The 22,049-nt window shown below is 40.7% G+C and overlaps 1 protein-coding gene across 3 annotated transcripts in view; it reads left to right on the top strand.

The window, feature by feature from the left end:
* Positions 1-22,049, top strand: part of LOC122563792 (ephrin type-A receptor 5-like) — a 322,656-nt gene that overhangs the window by 224,858 nt on the left and 75,749 nt on the right. For all 3 annotated transcript variants that reach the window (XM_043718010.1, XM_043718007.1, XM_043718006.1), the window contains 3 exons: positions 13,753-13,877; positions 16,451-16,610; positions 19,569-19,671. In XM_043718010.1, the coding sequence (XP_043573945.1) occupies positions 13,753-13,877; positions 16,451-16,610; positions 19,569-19,671 (388 nt within the window). The remainder of the gene's footprint in view (positions 1-13,752; positions 13,878-16,450; positions 16,611-19,568; positions 19,672-22,049) is intronic.

Genomic DNA, 22,049 nt, shown 5'->3' with positions numbered 1-22,049 from the left:
TGTTCAGCAACACTTCCCAGCACCTTACCATTAAGTGTATAAGTCCTGCTAAGATTTGCTTTCCCAAAATGCAGAACCTCACATTTATCTACACTGGTGGAAATATTGGGAAGCTCTTTATATCCATTGCATGGACCAAGCCATATACTTAAAAAACCCTTTGATTTTTCCTATTTCTTTGGACTGGTCATTCACGCTGTGTCAATAATTTCTTTGAGCTTTTCTAACCAATGATTGCAGGAGAGGGATCCAAGATGTCAAGTGGATCACCTCTCCTATGTCCATTATTTTGGCTCAAGGTCACTTTTTAGTTTATCTTATGCTGACGGCCATTTGTTACTCATTGCCAGATGCATATGGAGATAAAACGGTACACAATACAACCAGAAGACACCAGTGGCTAGTTCAGGAACATCCATCAAGCCTCCTTTGGTTACAGTCTTTGTAACCTTTAACTCTGACTTGACTTGGTCCCTGACTATTTTGAATTTTTTTTTAGGGAGAGAGAGATAAAAAATGCAATGACAACTAATTCTGTAAGAGATCCACAGTATTTTAAAAAGAAATGCTTATAAAAATTCTTAATTCTTACACAGTGCCCTAAGCATTCAATCATGTAGATCCATCAGTCTTTTCTGTAGCCTGGCCTGATTAATCACCTGAATTTTTGTGCAACTTTGCCCTCTGGGGACCTGACTAATCTTTCCACCTGCCCCAACTTCAGTACCTATATCTCCAGTGTCTCACAACATGTGGCTCTATATCTGTGCCAGCCTTGAAATGATGTGCAAAGTTCATGTCTGAGCTGATGACTGCAACTGAGAAATTGAATGATGATATATCATTTAGCTCTTCCTTCACTGCCTCAGCAGACTAAGTTTTTGGATATCTGAAAGCACAACAGCGCAAATGTGCAGTTAAGAGGAGAGGAGAAAGGAAGAAATATGTTTGTACCATCTGCTTCTGTGTCAGTAGATTGTGAATAGCAGGAAGTAGAGTGTAGTAGGACAAGGTACATGGACTTCAACAGTTTCAGTGGATTGAGCCCCTTCGCTGGCCATGAACATTGTTGTCTCCTTACTAAGGGTTAGAACATACAGTATACATCACCCTTTCTGGATAGCTCCTGCTCCTTCAGAGTATCCCACAAAAGAGATAGAGAGGTATGTAGATGAGTGAGTGGAACTTTGTGTCATGTGTCTGTCACGATTGAATAATGATCAATGTGTGACCATTGCCAAATGTAAAAGAATGAAAAAAATATATGCACATAGTAGCCCTGATTGGTAAGTGAATGATGTTGGTTTGTTGAATTGATAACTGGCTTAGACTATTAGTGCAGTTGGTAAAATAGAGTTTTAGAAGATGGGGAGGCAATGGCCTAGTGGTATTATAGCTGCATTAGAAACTCAGATAATGTTCTGGGGCCGTGGTTCAAATCCTGCCATAGCAGATGCAAAATTTGAATTCAATAAAAAAAATTTGGAATTAAGAGTCTAATGATGATCATGAATCCATTGTTGATTGTTGGAAAACCCATCTGGTTCACAAACAACCCTTAGGGAAAGAAACTGCCATCCTTATCTCATCTGGTCTACATGTGACTCCAGACCGACATCAATGGGGTCAACTCTTAACAGCCCTCTGGGCAATTAGAGATAGGCAATAAATGTTGGCCTAGACAGGAAAGCCCTCAACCTGTGATGATTTTTTAAAAATTACTAAAGGTTGACAATACGTGAAGTAATTAAACATCTTGCTGGACTACATCTGTGATCTAGGAGCTGATGTTTCATAGCTCTCTCCTGCTACTACCCACCAATTTCCACTTCCTCTGCATGTCTTCTCCTTGTTCACTAATATCTTGTATACCCCTTCATGTTGCCATGGATTAGTGCTTTGGAAATCAAGCCGTTATTCCTGTAGTTGACAGAAAAATTAAAGGTTTTTAAAAGAAATATGCAAAAGCCCCAAACTACCAGGTTTTCAGTCCTAGAATGACAGAAAGCATGGGCAAAGTGTCTGTACTGAACAAGACATCACTATTTGTTACAAGTCATAGAGACGTACAGCATGGAAACAGACCCTTCGGTCCATTCCGACCAGATATCCCAACCCAATCTAGTCCCACCTGCCAGCACCCGGCCCATATCCCTCCAAACCCTTCCTATTCATGTATCCATCCAGATGCCTCTTAAATGTTGTAATTGTACCAGCCTCCACCACTTCCTCTGGCAGCTCGTTCCATGTACGTACCACCCTCTGTGTGAAAAAGTTGCCCCTTAGGTCTCTTTTATATTTCTCTCCTCTCACCCTAAACCTATACCCTCCAGTTCTGGACTCCCGACCCCAGGAAAAAGACTTTGCCTATTTATTATATCCATGCCCCTCATAATGTCGTAAACCTCAATAAGATCACCCCTCAGCCTCTGACGCTCCAGGGAAAACAACCCCAGCCTGTTCAACCTCTCCCTATAGCTCAAATCCTCCAAACCTGGCAACATCCTTGTAAATCTTTTATGAACCCTTTCAAGTTTCACAACATCTTTCTGATAGGAAGGAGACCAGAATTGCAATATTCCAACAGTGGCCTTACCAATGTCCTGTACAACCGCAAAATGACGTCTCAATTCCTGTACTCAATACTCTGACCAATAAAGGAAAGCATACCAAATGTCTTCTTCACTATCCTATCATCCTGTGACTCCACTTTCAAGGAACCTGCACTCCAAGGTTTCTTTGTTCAGCAACACTCTGTAAGACCTTACCATTAAGTGTATAAGTCCTGCTAAGATTTGCTTTTCCAAAATGCAGCACCTCGCATTTATCTGAATTAAACTCACCTGCCACTTCGCAGCCCATTGGCCCATCTGGTCCAGATCCTGTTGTAATCTGAGGCAACCTTCTTTGCTGTCCAATATACCTCCAATTTTGGTATCATCTGCAAACTTACTAACTGTACCTCTTATGCTCGCATCCAAATCATTCACGTGAATGACAAAAAGTAGAGGACCCAGCACTGATCCTTGTGGCAGTCCACTGGTCACAGGCCTCCAGTCTGAAAAACAACCTTTCACCACCACCCTCTGTCTTCTACCTTTGAGCCAATTCTGTATCCAAATGGCTAGTTCTCCCTTTATTCCACGAGATCTAACCTTGCTAATCAGTCTCCCATGGGGAACCTTGTCGAACGCATTACTGAAGTCTATATAGATCACATCTACTGCTCTGCCCTCATCAATCCTCTTTGCTATTTCCTCAAAAACTCAATCCAGTTTGTGAGACATGATTTCCCACGCACAAAGCCATGTTGACTATCCCTAATCAGTCCTTGCTTTTCCAAATACAAACACATCCTGTCCCTCAGGATTCCCTCCAACAACTTGCCCACCACCGATGTCAGGCTCACTGGTCTATAGTTCCCTGGCTTGTCCTTACCACCCTTCCTAAGCAGTGGCACCACGTTTGCCAACCTCCAGTCTTCAGGCACCTCACCTGTGACTATTGATGATACAAATATCTCAGCAAGAGGCCCAGCAATCACTTCTCTAGCTTCCCATAGAGTTCTAGGGTACACCTGATCAGGTCCTGTCATTAGATTCTGGCTCTAATTAAGCTAAATTAAGTATACTTTACAAATTAAAACTGTAAACCCCTTATAAATTCCACCTTAGAGACACATACACATAGAAATAAACATAAATGAAAAAGAAAACGCATGGGCAGAGGGAAATCTGGGAAAAAACAGTTCAATAATCTTGTTGATAAGGTCTATTGGATTGGTTCTTGCTGATCTGATGGTTTGTCCTTGATGTTTCTTGTTCCAAATGCTTACAATGGTTTTTAAGGCTAAGGGTAGCTGTTTCACTTGTAAAAGATCTCTGATTGATCCAATTCAGGGAGTCAATTTGGAGCATCTACTAAAGGCTAGGTGAGTTTGTTTTCTTCTAGGTAAAGTGGCTTATTGCAATAGCTGAGAGAGAATTCTCTGGCATCTGCAAACCCCTGTTGGTCTCTCTTCATCTGACAAATCTTCTCTGTCTGCCTTGCTCACAGTCCAAGCACTTCAGCAAACAGACAACCTTGTTGTTAGCAGGTAGATGACCTTTGTCACTGATAATTGGCCAGAGATGAATCTGCTTCACCTCTAAAGATCCTCTCAGCTCCAATTCGTTTGCACATTATTGGAAACTGTAGTTACACAAACAGGATTCAGAATAGGAATCACATTCATTACTTTCATAACTTGCAGCTATCTTTATAAATCCCTGGCTTAAAACTCTTCTTTCTTCAGTCCACAATTTTAGGTATCACAAAAATAAAAAGGAATGGTGCTCCTACCTGGTATGGACTAGCAACAGAACCAATTAGCCATTGGCAAGTTTTTGAAATGCTATTTTAAAATAAACCAGACATTTGATTTGATTTATTTATTGCTATGTGTATCTTGTTACAAAATACAGTGTTATATAGTGTCACCAGTTTCTGGTGCTGTTATTAAAGGAAGGAAAATAAACCAAAAACAAAAGCTGAAAAATGAAGAAATAAAGGAAGTGTCTAACTTTACGGTCCTTCTTGTGAACTGCTCCTTCACGGATCATGGGCCTGGTGGTCAGGCATGAGTCCTATTCAACATGCCACATCACTGGAATGAAAGTTGTCAGTCTTTGGTGCCATCTTGCCTCCACTGACACCCTCACCAATATGAGGCCATGCCAATGCAGAAGCCGCCAATGCTGCTGGGTACTGAACCAGCCCAAGCTCGACTCTGCTATCATCAGGGGTCCGCTTTGGACCCATCTCGCCAATGGAGTCACTGCTGATGCTGCTGGGTCCCATACTAGGCCCAAACTCACCTGCACTGTCGCCTCTACTGTGAATTTGTGCTGGAAACAGACGATGCCAAGAACCCAAACTTGCCTCTGCCGTCACTGTCGCGTGTCCGTGCTGCTGATCCCACTCACCACCACCAATGCCCACTCCGTGACCAAGCTCTTCACCAAAAGGTAAGCAAAATAAAATCAAAGAGAAGGAAAAGAGAGGAGAAAGAAAAGAAACAAAAAGAAAAGCTGATGGAATGGACCTGCTCAGGGCTACTCCAGTGCCATCTTCCTGGAAGTTCCCTTTGAAAAACATGTCCTTTCTCCCTTCTTACAAACCTGTCAATCAAACATACGAAGTGGAGGGGTTCCACAAAACAGAGTGTAAGCAGTACCCTGACCTTCCTGTTGCTTCCCATTTCAAAAAAAAACTACTGTACTCCCATTCTAACATTTCCACCTTGGACCCTGCTACAGTGTTCCAGTGAAGCTCAACACAGATTGGAAGAACAGCATGCCATTTTCCGCTGAGACACTTCACATCCCCTGGAACTGAGCATGGAGTTCACCAACTTCACAGCATGACTTCCCCACCCCCACCTTAATTACAACTCCCATGCTTGTTGTGTTTTCTTTTGTCAAGTTAGCTGCAGAGTGGACCCATCTCCTCTTTTTCATGTCCGTCATTGACACAGGAATTACATCTCCATTTCTCCTTTCGCACCGTTAACACACCCTTTATCTTTTTTTTTCTCTGGGCACCCTCACTATCTGTTCCACTCAGTCCTCTGTCATCAGTGTAAAAACCTTCATTTCCCATTCCCCTACAGGTCTGAACAGCAGTCATATCAGAGTTGAAACATTAATTCTGCTACTCTCAACACAGATGCTGCTGGAACTGCTAAGTTTCTGCCGCACTTTCTCTTTCTACTTCAGATTTGTAGCATCCACTATAGTTTGCTTTTACATGAGTCTCTTTAGTCTTCAGGAGTCATTCTCATTTCTATCTCACGAGACCAAATTCTAATATGTGTTCCCATACCCTGCATGCCAGATCTTTCACAAACTAAAGCAAAAATTGTTGGAAAAGCTTAGCAGGTATGGCATCATCTGTGGAGAGAAATCAGAATTCATTCTGAGGAAGGGTCACTGGACCCCAAACCTTAAACTCTGAATTCACTCCACGGTGGCTCAGTGGTTAGCACTGCCACCTCACAGTGCCAGGGACCCGGGTTCGATTATACCCTCGGGTGACTGTCTGTGTGGAGTTTGCACATTTCCCCGTATCTGCATGGGGTTGCTCCGGTTTCCTCCCACAGTCCAAAAGATGTGCAGGTTAGGTGAATTGGCCATGCTAAATTGTTCATAGTGTTCAGGGATGTGTAGATGAGGTGTGTTAGTTAGGGGAAATATAGAGTAACAGGGTTGGGGAATGGGTCTGGGTGGAATACTTTTTGGACAGTCGGTGTAGACTTGTTGGGCCAAATGGCCTGTTTCCACACATAGGGATTCTTAATTCTTTAAATGGCGGCACGGTGGAGAGCACTGCTGCCTCACAGCGCCAGGGATCTGGGTTCGATTCCCACCTCCGGCAACTGTCTGTGTGGAGTTTGCACATTCTCCCTGTGTCTGCATGGGTTTCCTCTGGGTGGTCCGGTTTCCTCCCACAATCTATAGATGTCAGGATAATTGGCCATGCTAAATTGCCCATAGTGTTAGGTGATTAGTCAGGGGTAAATATAGGGTAAGGGAATGGGTCTGGTTGGGTTACTCTTCGCAGGATCGGTGTGGACTTGTTGGGCCGAAGGGTCTGTTTCCATACTGTAGGGAATCTAATCTAATCAAAAAATGCTGCCAGACCTGCTGAGCATTTCCAGCAATTTCAGTTTTTTTGTTTCTGATTTGCAGCATCTGCAGTTCTTTCGGTTTTTATGCCAGATCTTCCTGCTCAAGCAAAGATTTTCAGACCACCATCCCAGCTGCTCCTCTGAGTGTTGCCCATCTGCAAACATTCTGCAACAAGCTCCACTGCTTGCTGTCACAGCCGTTTCCCTGCCTGAGTGACCAATCCCCAAACTTCTCTTGCATGTTTGTGCATTCAATCGCTTTAAAGAGATCTTTCAGTTGTATGATCCCAGAACTCAATTCCAGCCTGGTTCAATCTTACTGTGTGTTTCGGGCTTTAAAATGGAAAGAAACAGATTTTTGAGAGACACGGATGGAGAAGGAGCCAATGCTCAGGAGAGATGGAACAGAAGTTTCATGAAAGGAGCAAGTTATCTTCCTCAGGAAGGATTTATCTTAATCTAACATTGCAAAATTTTATTGAAGAGAGTGCAACTTTCCCAAATCAAGGTTCACAGCTGAAGATTGTGCAATGCCATTTCCAAGATACAAACAACTGAAATATAAATCTGCTTGTAAAGATCACTAATATTTACTGTTCAGGTGCAATGCTGTTATTTAGTGCCACTTTAGAATCAACAATGTATAGAATGTTGGACCATTCCTTGTGACTTTTACAGGGATATTCTGTGTTTTCTTTATATCAGGTGAAAAGGGAATAAGTCACACGCCAAACTCAGATGAAATATACCTTGAATCGAAAACCATAACCCCACACCTTAAAGTACAGAGCTAACAATTCTTAATCAAAGCTTTCATTGACTGATTACAATTAGTAGCTATCAATCTCTAACTGAATTAGGTGGTCCTTGAAGCTATTTTGATTTTAACGCTCTGAGCCTACCAAATAAATACATTCACAGAGGGAGCTATGTTGTGCTTTTTTAAATCATGTGTTCAATCATGTAATAGTCAGTTTTACTGTTTATTTTGTTCATTGGTTGCAATGAAATAAAGAGATTACATATTTTGTACTTAGATTGTTAGTCTGGATTATAACTGTCTGATTTTATGGTGGATTGAAAGCAGTTGGGCAGATTTAATCTGGACACCCAGCCAATATTGTCAGCAATCACTCGCTAACAAGTATGATTGTCCACTGTCCCTCAGCAGAATTAGAATAAATCAGATTTTCTGTTCCATCTCTCCTGAGCATTGGCTCCTTCTCCATCTGTAATTCTCAAAACCTGTTTCATTCCATTTTCAAGCCCAAAACACAGTAAATTTGAACCAGGCTGAAATTGAGTTCTGGGATCATACAACCGAAAGATCTCTTGAAAGTGACTGAATGCACAGACATGCAAGAGAAGTTTGGGGTTTGGTCACTCAGGCAGGGAAGCAGCTGTGACAGCCAGCAGTGGAGCTTGTTGCAAAATGTTTGCAGATGGGCAACACTCAGAGAAGCAGCTGGGATAGTGGTCTGAAAATGTTTGCTTGAGCAGGAAGATCTGGCATAAAAACCGAAAGAACTGCGGATGCTGCAAATCAGAAACAAAAAAACTGAAATTGCTGGAAAAGCTCAGCAGATCTGGCAGCATCTGTGGAGAGAAAAAAATGTCAAGGTTTAGGGTCCAGTGATCCTTCCTCAGAACGAGTCCTGGTTTCTTTCCACACTTGATGCCAGACCTGCTCAGCTTTTCCAACAATTTCTGTTTATGTTTGTGAAAGATCTGGCACCCAGCGTATGGGAGCACACGTTAGAATTTGGCCATGTGGGATCGAAAAGAGAAAGGTTGCCCAGAGAAAAAAAAAGGGGTGTGCTAATGGTGCGAAAAGAGAAATGGATTCCTGAGTCAATGACGGACATGAAAAAGAGGAGATGGGTCCACTCTGCTGCTAACTTGACAAAAGAAAACATAACAAGCATTGGCGTTGTAATTAAGGAGTGGGGGGGGCGGGGAGTTATGCTGTGAAGTTGGGTGAACTCCATGCTCAGTCCCAGGGGATGTGAAGTGCCTACGCGGAAGTTGGCATGCTGTTCTTCCAGCTTCACTGGAACATTTCTCAATGCTTCAAACTCCTTGTATTAACCTGGAGTGTCCAGTTGCTTTCTCAAACAGAGCAGGTTTATGATTGGTGCCATTTTATTAACTTTCTCAAGAAGTATAATTTTTGAAAAGAATATAGAGGGGGGAAGAAAAAATAATCATAATAAATAATATTAATCACAAAGTAATATAAACAGTAATTAAATGATGCAAACCAAACCTCAGGTGATAACAGCAATTTTATTTTAAACTCGTGGTATTATGTTCACTACATCTTAGAATGACTATTGTCCAATTCATTCTCATTTGGAACAAGCTTTGAACTTGACGGATGCTTGGTCTGCAAATGCCTGTTAAGGTCCTGAACAGCACTGTCTGGCAACTTTGCGGTTTCCGTCTTGGTCAATGCTGAATTTGCTGATCTCCGCTATTCACTATTAAAGAAGGAATGGTGGAATAAGTCAAGTGGTATTCTGCTCTGAATTAGAGAACTACTCGAGCAAGATTATCCAATTTTACTTGCAGGCAGCGACATTTATATTCTTTTACATGTTCAAGGGGCGAATGATCATATTTCGGAACAATGAGAATTGAAATGGTGTGAATGCGTTAAGCTTGAATTTCAATATAGATGTTGAGGTATGAAGAAAACAATTAATTTGTGAGCAATAAAATGTCAAACAATAATTTTCTTTCTTTAAAATTAACAAGTGATAAAGAATCCTAATAATATTGCTTTGAGATTTAATAAAGATTTAATAGAGAGATTTAAGAGAGATTTAATAAAGCATTTTTGATTGGAAAATAGAGCTAAGGAGAATCAACTAGGCCCTCAGTTTTGGTAACCAGGAAAGAGGAAAGGTTGGGGGGATGCAGAACTATCTCCAATACTGTTTGGTAGTGTAGTCAGTGAGCTGGCCTTGGCAAATATCAGAGTACAGGAATGAACTTTAGGAGTTGGTGCCTTCAGCCTGTGATTCCTCCTCTCCCAGTCTAGTGTGTTATTAGATTTATGTGGAGGAATGTGTGTGCGTGTGTCCAGTCTTAGAGCTCATACTGTCTTCCATTCCCCCCATCTCACTCCCTATTTCTCTCTTTCTCCCCCTCCTCTCTTTCTTTCACTCTTTCTTCTACTCTCTCTCTCATTTTCTTCTTTTCTCTCTCACTCTTGATTTGCCTCCTCCCTCTCTCTCACACACACTTTCTTCCTCTTCTTTCCCTCACTATTTTTCTCACTAACCTTCTCTCTTGCTTCCTGACTACACCTGAGTCTGGGTGTCCACTCAGCCCTCTTGGTTGGGGTTAACACCGATATAGAAGGATGAGGACCATGTGTCCCGACAGTTCCTCAAACAGCAACATGGATGTTTCTCCCACATCCCCACTCAATAGGTAGCGCACAGTCTCTTGTGAAGTGTCTTCTTTAAACTTCTCCTCATCATTATTACTCCTGTATTCAAGCCTCAGGCTGAATGAAACCGCTCCCATTCACACTGCTTTCTGTTCAAATCACAGAATGTTTCTCTCCCAAATTTGTCATTGATAGATCTGTAATCCTATCAGCAGAGGGAAAGAAATGGCTTATCATTGGAAGAGTAACTCCTTGCAGAATCTCTCACTTCTACTTTCTTGTATTTTGCACACTGGCTGCATGGGCTGGATAGTGACTCACAATGGTCAGGATTCTGGCCTATAGACCAGTCAGTGGACAATCCGGTTCTCAAAGAGCGCACGGAAGTTTGAGTCAGGTTCAGCTGGAATTTCAGTGATAGGTCAGCCTGCCATTACTCAATACCTCAGGCACACTCCGCGGTAATAGTCATTCATGGGAACATACTGATGACTGGACAATATTCCAGCAAGATCCACTACATTGAGATATGTTGAGATTTACAGAAAATAAAAGTACACTCATTTATGATTGGTTTTCATAGACTGCTCAGCAGAACATTGATTTCAGACAGATTATTTACAATACACAAATATTTCTGTTACTTGTCCTGCAGGTTCATGCTGCGATACAATTCTTTTGAATATTGACTATCCTTTGGTACACTACACAGATGCTGTTTGTTCACACTAGCCCAAATCAGCTGGATATTCAGTCGCGTGTGTGGGAGATTGCAGCTAAGTTTCTGGCTGTCATCACAACTCACTGCGGTAGCATGCTGGAAATCAAGCTATTGCCAGAGCCATCACAGAAATTAAAAATTTTCCAAAATGTACATAGGATTCCTTTTAGAACAAGCATAGACCAGATTAACAACATCTATTACCAATTACAAGTAATTAGATTCCAGCTCCAGCCACTCTGCTAATTTAAACTCTAATCTCCACAAAATTCCTTTTATGCAGAAAGAAAAGAACACATGAGTTATGGATAGAGAGAAAAAGAAAACTGGGAAAGCATGTCAGTGATTCCTTTTCACTAGGATATCCGAGATGATACCTATGATTCTTGTGCTGGTCAGAATGTTGCTTCTCAGTCTTCCTTTGCAATTTCTTCCACTGGTTTGCAAGAGGCATAGGCTATTTAGTTCACTCATAAAAGATCTCTGGCTTATTAGTTAAAAGTCACAGCTTATAACAACTGCTGATGGAAAAGATAAACTGCTTTGCCTAAGTTTTAAGGCATTTCTGCAAAGAATAAGGAGCAAGCTCCGAGGCTTGTGGTGGTCCAAAGGCTTCTTTCTGTCTTGTTCACAGCCCTAAGCTGTTTGGTTACCTGAGAGACAATTAATAGTTGGTTGCTGGGCAGTATGTTTTTGTCATCAATATCCTGTCACTAATCATAGAGTCATCCAGCATGGAAACAAACCCTTCGATCCACACAGTCCAAGACAACCATAATCCCAAACCAACTCATTCTACTTGCCTGCATTTGGCCCATCTCCGTCCAAACATTTCTCATTCATGTACTTATCCAAATACCTTTTAAACATTGCACTTGTATCCATATCCACCACTTCCTCTCAATGTTCATTCCACACATGAACTACTCTCTGTGTTTAAAAAAAGGCTCTCGTGTTTTTTTAAATCTGTTTTATCTCACCTTAAAAAATATGGCCCCCACCTGAAGGAAAAGACACCTGCCATTCATCTTGTCTGTACCCCTCATGATTTTACAAACCTATTTAAGGTCAGCCCCCCCATCCTTTTAGGAAAAAGGTCCCAGCCTCTCCTAATAACTCAAATCCTCCATTCCTGGCAACATCCTGGAAATCTCTTCTGAACCCTCTGCAGCTTATTAATACCCTTCCCGTAACAGGCCACAAACCAATCTGCTACTTGTTCCCACTCAAAGCTCTATTTGTAAACAACTCTTCAGTTCTAGCTCATGTACAAACTGTACTTCGCTTTTTGGTTCATAAGTAACTGATAAGTAAATGATACTGCAATGAGTGTCAGATTACTTACTTTAAAATATACAATATTCCTCCAGCCATCCTGTTTTTTTTTAATTCCCTTTTTTCATTTCAGCCCACAGTACAGAGAAATAAAAATCAGTCTACATTGTCATCACTTGATATTTATTTCCAGCAGAAATCAATAGGCAGTGAACAGGAGTAAGTCACAAGCTAATTTCTGAGCCTTACATAAATGTTGACGTAGACAAGTAGGAGGCTAGAAGAGCTCAGCAAACCAGGCAGCATCAGGAGGTGGAGATGTCAATGTTTCCTGAAGAAGGGTTACACCTGAAACGTCAACTTCGCCACCTCCTGATGCTGCCTGGCTTGCTGTGTTCTTCCAGCCTCCTGCCTGTCTGCCTTGGATTCCAGCATCTGCAGTTTTTTTTGTCATATTAATCTTGAGGCTATTCCCAAGACCAAGTCAAAACCTTATTGCTCATACAGCTTAATACTTCATGAATACATTCATATACTGAACTGATGGTTTGTGCAAGATTAGCCCAGTTTGCTTTGTGTGGCTGAAGTTGAAGAGGCAAAATGTATGTGCAGTTTGTGACTTAGCTTGTGACTTACTCCTGTTCACTGCCTATCGATTTCTGCTGGAAATAAATATCAAGTGATGACAGTGTAGACTGATTTTTATTTCTCTGTACTGTGGGCTGAAATGAAAAAAGGGAATTAAAAATGAAAGTTGCAGTTTCATAGCAGAATTCAGTCTATTCACCAGGAGAGAAGAAAAATATTTTCACGTTGGTGTTATTCTTTTGTGAAATAGTTTGCATTAAGCAAACAGTTTTTAAAAAAAAAAATTTGTGGAGCATGGGCATCATTGGCTAGCCAGCATTTATTGCCCATCGTTAGTTAGCCTTGAGAAGGTGGTGTGTTGATGTATTTGAAATATACTGGCCGGTATCACAGAGGCCGGTATCACAGAGGCTGGTCAAGTCACCCTTTATGGACACATGCCAACTCTGAGTGAACAGAACCCCTGACACTCCTGTTTATACCTATCGGCCAGGACTCCCTGACTGGACCAGGTTAACAACCCCAATCAGGGAATTCATATTTGATGAGATCTATTTGGCCGACGTCATTCCAATCACTATGGTATTCACAAAGCTTTGTAATAAAAATGAGTTTTCACTTTAGTCTCGTGTGAGACCAAACATTTAACTTCTTTGATTATAGCCCATGAAACAAAGATGTTTATTCAAATTAAAAATGCCCTGTTTATATTGGGATGAACTTTGCATTCAATAGGGTAAAGGTTACAAGCCGGTGTATGGGGCAGTTTAGTTCACATTTTGATATTTATGTGTTGATCAATGTTGTGGGAATTCTGATGCTGCATCCAAACTACGCTACCTTATCACAGGGCATACCAGAAAGAACTGCCGCGATGTAATTTTTATGTTTTGGAATTTATTTACAATCTTTTCTATGTGATAAAAGCTGCAGATTATTTTTGTTCTGTTCATCTTAGGGAACAGCATGTCAATGCTCCTTTGATTTAATATACTGTTTATCTGAAGACAGAAGATGCTGAATTGAAAACCAAGCAAGAGGCAAATTTATTTTGTTCTCAATGTTGGGTTAATAATGTGGCTTCTATTACTTTTGTTTTCATAGCACCTTCACCGATCACTGTTGTGAAAAAGAAGATGGTCACAAAAAACAGCATTTCCTTGACCTGGCAGGAGCCAAACCGACCCAATGGCATCATACTGGAATATGAGATCAAGTATTTTGAAAAGGTATGAACAAACTAGTCAAAAGGAAACAGTGTTCATTGCTTCTATTGTATTTCTATGTAATTTCCTGTTCAGTGATAAATATTGGTATAGATTTTTTGATAAACACTGTTGTTGGTACAGCAATTGATAATCACTGATACTGGGTCAGTGATTTATAACCATTGTCATTGAATGGTTGGTTCACAAGCATGCTTATAAATAAATTGGTTTATGAGCACTGACATAAATTCTGATACCAATAATGTCACATGAGTAGGATGATTGGAATGTATTTTTTTTTCATTTCTTAGTAATTAAAATGTCCCAGCAAAGGAACTATAATTTTGCTATTTTACCAGATGAGTATTGCCTGGTACCCTTGTAGTATTTGCCACCTCTACCAGTATGTGGTACTGGGTAAGGGATGTTTGAGGTAGTTCACTGTTAACAATCCTCCATTGACTTTGCTTTGTTTGGGCTCATCTAGGGATCAGATGGAGGATATACCTTAGCAGACTGCATACTGAAGATTCACTGTTCATAGACAACAAGGTTTACTGCATGACAGCAATAACTGTAAATACATTTGATCAGGTGTAATTACTTGAACTTGAGAGGGCTGGTACACTTCTATCTGTTCCTTCTAAATGCCAGTGTAGAACTCCTTGCCTCCACCCACAGATCACATAGTGACTTTAGTAGAATGGGTGGAGCCAGCCACATGAATATTGACCCCTTCAGAACCACTACTACATTATACAATAGCAATTTAAATATATATTAAATAGCTTCTACTGTTTCTGGCTCATTTTATGAATAAAGAATAAAATCTCTTGCCAAACTGTCAAGTAGAGCAATGTCAGAAAAAGCTCAAATTTCTGATATATTGTGAACATGAGCAATAATTCAGGATCTGAACAATGTCAGCTGATTACTTTTGCATCATCCTTTCTTACTAAAATGATCCTTGTTCTTTTTCATTTTCAAAAGTTGAACAGACCCTGAAGTTAATGGATGTGATATTTATGGACAGGGAGGGCAAAAGTGGCCAGGAACGTGTGGAGGCCAAAGGAGGGGCCTCAATTAATTTATTCTTCCCATCCTGCAATGGTAGCTCATTAAATTGACACTCAGGCCAGCAACAGGCGATGTTAACCAGGATATCTGAAGGCCAATCCTGATCAGTCATCAAGGATTAAAGCTGGAGTTCATGGCTAGCAAAAAGACGTAATTTATGGAGCCTGGGGGGTAGAACAGAAATCAGGCCTCACAGCAGAGAGTAGACAGGGGCCAGCAGGATTGGGGTCAGAGGTTTGCTATGGGGAAAAAACAACTTTTGATTAGGCAGAAAGCCAGAGATTGGATTTCACCATAGTCATGACATCGAAAAGATAATTACAGATGTAACAAAATGAGTATTAAGGCTATCTTTTGCAGTGATTAGGTTAAAGTGTCTCTTAAGGTGCCAGAGCAAAGACTCTTGCTGCTGACAGTCCATAAGAAATGCTGCAAAATGGCACTTATTGAGCCAGTGACTTTCAGCATACTGTTATTTTTAGGATTTGGGGAAATTTAAGTGATAGCTATTGAATTTTAATCTTGATCACTGATGTTAATCAATTCATACAAGAACAGCCCCTCCAAACCACAAAACTCATTATTAAGAAAATGGCAGCAAGAGTGTTTGCAGACAAATTCCTTGTTTAATTTTTTTTGCTGGAACTGCAAGTTCATCAATTTCCTATTCTGTGTGAGATATGGGGTGAGGGTGCAGTAATTTAACATTGAGCCCATTGACTTCGTTTATGGGAAAATGCAAGCCTACCTTATAATGGTTGCTGCAGTTAAAAAATAAAATCGATTCTCCAACCTTGCATTTGTATTGATCTTGCAAACAGCTGCTTCCTGATTAACAATGTGCATATTCTACTTAAATTATGTCATTAATCAGTAAACAATAATTACTCATTAAACAAGAAGGTGCAGTGAGTTAAAATCCCATCTCCCATAGGCTTGGTAAAAAATCTATTTACCAATGGGGCAAAAATTTTCTTTACACGCCAGCTGTCAAATTGCTAGTCATGCTCCCTACGTTTATTTGTTTATAACCATCAGTAAAGAATTGGTTCCTATTTCATTAAAGGAGTTTTTGTTCCTCATGTGGTTCTGCTGTACTGACCTGAAAAATATGTATGTTGCTTCTCCATGAGCTTAAAGTTAATATTTACATTTCTGAAGAGAATGTGGAATTAAGGTGATTGACGAAACAATCAGTGGTAACATTTTTTGTTTATGATATATGTTCCATAAGGGTTTGTGGGGGGTGAACAGAAAAAATAAAGGGAACATTTTGCAGAAGCCAAATGTTGCCTTCAATGTAAAAATATTTTGTCATTATTACATGGCTACTGGATTCCAAGTAGAATTTTATTCTTAAATGATGCTGAGAAATGGCAGTCAGTGAAGATAAAAATTGGGACCCTTTACTGATGGACTAATTAGAGAAACATTTAACTAACAATCAACAAGTTTTAACAACTGTGTGAAATGACGGGCAAGATACTCACTCACTTTTGTATTCTATTATCTCAAAGGCCCAGGAGACTAGCTACACTATCATTAAATCCAAAGAGACTGAGATTACTGTCGATGGCCTGAAACCCACCACAGTATACATCTTCCAGATACGTGCTCGCACAGCAGCAGGATACGGGGGATACAGTCGTAAATTTGAATTTGAAACCAGTCCAGTCTGTAAGTCATTTTATTTGCTGTCATTCCTGACAGTTGCTAAGAAAGTTTCTGCAAATCAGTGAAGAATGCGAGCATTTGCCAGCCTTGCCTTTGCAGTTACACATTCTTTCAGGGAATCTATAAATTAAAGTGTCAGTCATTTTATGTGCAGCTTGACAGAGCCCAGGTGCAAAGATTAAAAATGCAATCTGAGCAAATAATCACTTTAAATACCACATTAGGAATCTGATGCAAGAGGAATGATGGTAATAAATATGCATAGCAACCGAGACTAGGAGGTATTTCCATCAAGAAGTGAGAAATGAAGCTATTTGTGAAAGGTTCCAGTCAATTTGTGTGTTTGCACAGTTGAGATACATCAAGACCAAGTCATGCAAAAACAATTAAACACACCAGTTCCTTTGAGAATGTGAAATTTCCCCTCTTAGCCATCTATTTTTGAGGAGTAGTGAGGGTGCAGAGGAAGATCTTGAGATCAATTTTCTCACTGGCTTCAGAATCAAATGGAGCTCCCTGGCCTCATACTTACTGGCATTGCTCCTGCCTGCATGGTCTTCTTGGAGACTGCCTTGTAACTGGATCCCTCCTGTTTGCTGTTCCATTAAAGGACCAGGAGATTTAGGTGCTGTTGAGATAGGTCAGAAAATGCAAAGCCACCTTAATGTAAAAGTGCCCTTGAAAGCACTTAGATGTCCAAGTTTTAGGGCTAAAGCTATTGGGCTCAAATGGTCCTCCACCCTCTGGGATGCACTGCTGAAGTGCCCTGATTTGGCTTGGCCCGATTTTCCTGCCTCTTCCCAATTTCAAGCTCACCATAATGGGGAAAACTCAGCCTCTAGCTTCAGTCTCAGCAAGTGTGCTCTTATCCAAGTAAACTACAGTAAGTGAGTAATTTAAGGGCAGCATGATGGCTCAGTGGTCAGCACTGCTTCTTTCATAGCGCCAGGGATCCAGGTTTGATTCCAGGCTCAGGTGACTATCTGTGTGGAGTTTGGATATTCTCCCTGTGTCCGAGTGGCTTTCCACTGGTGCTCCAACTTTCTCCCACAGTCCAAAGATATGCAGGTCAGATGGATTGGCCATGCTCAATTGCCCCGTGGTGTCTAAGGATGTGTAGGCTAGGTGGATTAGCCATGGTAAATGCAAGGTTGTGGGGAGATGAGTCTCGATGGGATGCTTTTCAGAGCATTGGTTAAGATCCGATGGGCAGAATGGACTCTATTTGCACTCTTGGGATTCTGTGATTGTTATGGGGCCAAATTTCCCATAGTTTTGAGATTTTTAGATGTCAGTAGTAGAGAATGTTCCAAGGTCAGAGCTATTGTGGGGCAGTTTGGAGTGGCCACTTGCACGACAAAATTGATTCATTTCATTACTTTTCAAGTTTTTGTGGAACTTCTTTCAATGATTTTCAGTGTTTGTGAGATGAGTTTATACTGACTGGAATTGAGAAAAATGACAGTGACCTCAGTTTGAAAAGACAGGGCTTCCTATTTGAGATGGAAATTTCTTCTTTGAGGTGGAATTTCTTCTTTTGAGAGGGTTGTTAATTTTTAGAATTCTTTTCCCCAAAGAAAGGTAGAGGTTCGGTGAGTGAATATATTCAAGACTGACAGAATTAGCTTTTGAACTGTGAAAGGTTGAGGCTTATTTGGTGACGGATGGGAGGAGACAGTGGCAGGAAAATAAAGGTGAAACCTCAATTTATATCAGCGATCATCTTATTGAATGGTGGGAACATTCAATGATGCTTGAAGGACCAAGGGGGACCTATTCTGGCTGCTATTTCTTATGTCTCTATGTGTTAATATGATATAGTAAGGTGGCATAGTGGCTCAGTGGTTAGCACTGCTGCCTCACAGCACCAGAGCCTCAGTTTCGATTCTAGCCTTGGGTGACTGACTGTATGGAGTTTGCACATTCTCCCCGTGTCTGCATGGGTTTCCTCCAGGTGCCCCAGTTTCCTCCCACAGTCCGAAGATGTGCAGGTCAGGTAAATTGGCCATGTTAAATTGCCCATAATGTTACGTGCATTAATCAGAGGGAAATGGGACTGGGTGAGTTACTCTTTGGAGAGTCGGCAGGGACTGATTGGGGCGAAGGGCTTGTCTCCGCACTGTAGGGAATCTAATCTAACTGGATGAGTGCAGTTTCAACAATTTTCATGAAACTCAACATTATGCAAGAAAAAATCAGCTTACTTGATTGGCAACCATTTACCACTTTAAATATTAATACCCATCACAATTGGTGTGCACAGCTGTAAGTTGTACCATCTGTAAGACACAGGGTAGCAATCGTCAATACTTCTTTGATAGCACCTGCCCTCAAAACTCCATCCTCGACCATCTGTCAAAAGGTTCCCAACACCAGAATAACCTTACACCGTAGCTCACATCTCCTCCAGTAACAGCCCAATTGCCTGAAAAACTGCAAGGGTCTGAAATGGCCATTCCCATAATAGAGTAACCAGTTACATGGAAGGTTTTAACAGACAGCCTTAATAATAATGGAATATGACAGGAATAGAAGCAGGAATCTTGGAAGTGGGTCCCTCCTATCTCTTTTCCTCAACACCTAATGCATGACAAATCTGTGTCAATATGGCCAAACCCAACCAAAATGCAATGATGGGATTTTCCAGAATGTTGGATGTAGCTTTCTAGGGAAATTATGTTAAAATGTTACTTTTTAAAAAGTTATTCCGATTTTATTAGAAACTTACAGAATTTACATTTTAAAAAAATGCAGTATACATGCAAATTCCATGAAACAACACTCTGGTCATCTACTCAGTTCCAATGTTCACAGTGGAATCATTCAGTATTGTCAAGTCGAATATGTTTCTGGCTGTCTGGCCATAAAGATTTTTATTAAAAGGTATCTCTTAACAACTCTCAGCATGTCAGGATAGTTTCTTTCTGCATTTGTGAAATTTGTGTTTTCTTTTGTTTACAGCTTTACCCGCCAGTGCTCAGAGTCAGGTGCCAATCATTGCAGTCTCCGTAGCAGTGGGTATGATCCTATTGGCAGTCGTATCTGGCCTGTTACTTAGTGGAAGGTATGAAGAATATATTATCCCAGTAATATCTAGTGAAAAAGAAATCAGTTGTTGCAAGTAAAACTTTAAATTACCAAAAATATTTATGTTGTTCAAGTATACTTAACAGATAATTCCGCCCACCAACAAAAAGTTTATTCGGAGCTGGGGAGAAAGTATCAGTGTCAAGTTTAATTGGCTTTTGCATGTTTGCTCATAAAGTCAGCACGCTGGAACTTTTATGGCTGAATCCTGAATGTGCATTTATTTCCAACTCATTATGACTGCATCGCTATTACTGACCTGATTGAAGACCTTCAGTTTGTGTGTTAACTTATGTTGTGGCAAGTTCATCATCATAAGCTGAAGTGGACAATAATGGTGTTAAGGTCCTTAGATCCGATGTCTTTATAACAACCAAGGCTAACTTGGAAATAAAACACAATATGTACTTATTGGCCAGTAACATCTGTCGTTGATATAAAATCATAGAATCCCTACAATGTGGAAGCAGGCCATTTGGCCCATTGAACGCACACCTCCCCTCTGAAAAGGATCCCGCCCAGACTACCCGATCCTTGCATTTCCCATGGCTAATCCATCTAGCCCACATATCCCTGGACACTACAGGCAATTTAGCATAGCCAGTCCACCTAACTTGCACATCTTTGGAGGAGACCGGAGCACTCTAAGGAAACTCACACAGTCACAGCAAGAACATGCAAACTCCCACAGATAGTTGCTCGAAGGTGGAATCAAATCCAGGTCCCTGGTGCATTGAGGCAACAGTGCTAATCACTGAGCTACTCTGCCGCCCCACGTGGCATGTTTTATTTTGCCATGCTGAATCTGAGAGACTGCACAAGTTACTGAATTCCAATGGGATTTCTTTTGTACATTGGTTCAACTGGACTGGATTCTGGTCACCTGGATTCCTTTCGAGGTAACTAAGGGAGGTTTTCTTTTGGACCATTCATCAGTTTGAGTACTTTGTAGGGAAATGTGCTTATGTCCCATTTTAGTGGAAAAGGAAGAACACTGCAAAATAGAGGAAAGGTGAGTGAGGCATACCCTACAATAAATTACAAGCCCTGGATACTGCTACCATCCAAAACTGTCTGCTAATGAAGAATTCTGGGGAGACAACCGAAGTAGCTTTGGAGGCAAAAACAGCATGGAAGACTATTCCATGCAAAACCCGTCAGTGTCAGCTGTAAAGGCCATCAGAACTCCTCAAATGTGAATTGAATGAAGAACAACACAGGAGTATTTACATTGAAGTAGGTGCTACTAAGGAAGTATTTGCTCCCAGTTTTGCTGAGCCACCTGTAATTAACATGAAACTCCTCCTGTTATTTAGTAAGCCAAATAAAGTCTGAGTCGCAGAAAATTTCACAATATAGTCTTAATTCACACAGTTATAAGCCTGTGCTCAATCAGTGATGACCCTCATGTCGAAGGCTTGTCCATCGTATTAAACTAAAGCTGCAGATAAAATCCTGAAACTGATTCATATTGCTGGATTGTCATTCATCCACTACAAGGTGCAATGCGTGCCTAAGTCAGGCCACTTTTTGATGACATGTTAATGATTCTTGTTCCAACCACCATGTTCATGTTATTTGTCCCACCCAGAATCAGCGTTACATGAAAGAAGGTGGATGTATGCTAAGATAGACAGATTATAAGGACCACCACATCAACTGGAATATCAGCGTGGTTGTCAAGACTATTACTTTCTTAGATATCACCATGCATACCATTTCATCCCCTTACATGTCCCCTCCATTATCCTCATGCGCCTCCATTTCCCATACACCCTTCAAAACTACTTGCCTAACATTCACTATATATAGAACTTATGAACCCATTAGGAATACAGTACTGGGAAATCTTTGAGATGTTTATGAAATCAACAAAATAAACAAACATCTGTTCAGACTACACTTAAAAAATTACACTCCTCCTAGGACCTCAAAACTGTCAAAGAAACACTATTATTTAAGCTCCACTTGAATAAATCTCAAACCACTTGAATACTCAGAAATCTATTACAATAAGCAAATAGCTGTTGAGATAATGCAACACACTGTTGGGATAATGCAAAGTGGCAGATCTTCACAGATGCTGCCTTTTATTGATTACTTACTGCTGTTGAAATGTTTTGATCTCAGATGTGCCTCAGTGTTAGCAGTTTCACCTCCGTAAAGACTATCATTTTATTTTCTGCACATCTGATTGGACTGAAATGAAAAAGGGACAGTTTCAAAGCAAGGAATATGGAAGAACTTGCTGCAATTTTAAAACACGTTATAATGAGTTTCATTGCTTTGGAAACAGTGTGCAAAGATGTAAATAGACGGCCCACTACACATGCGCGCGTGTTTATGTATGTAGAG

The sequence above is a fragment of the Chiloscyllium plagiosum genome, chromosome 2 (assembly GCF_004010195.1).
Source record: "Chiloscyllium plagiosum isolate BGI_BamShark_2017 chromosome 2, ASM401019v2, whole genome shotgun sequence".
In the NCBI taxonomy this organism is placed as follows: Eukaryota; Metazoa; Chordata; class Chondrichthyes; order Orectolobiformes; family Hemiscylliidae; genus Chiloscyllium; species Chiloscyllium plagiosum.
This window is presented reverse-complemented; position numbering and strand designations above follow the sequence as displayed.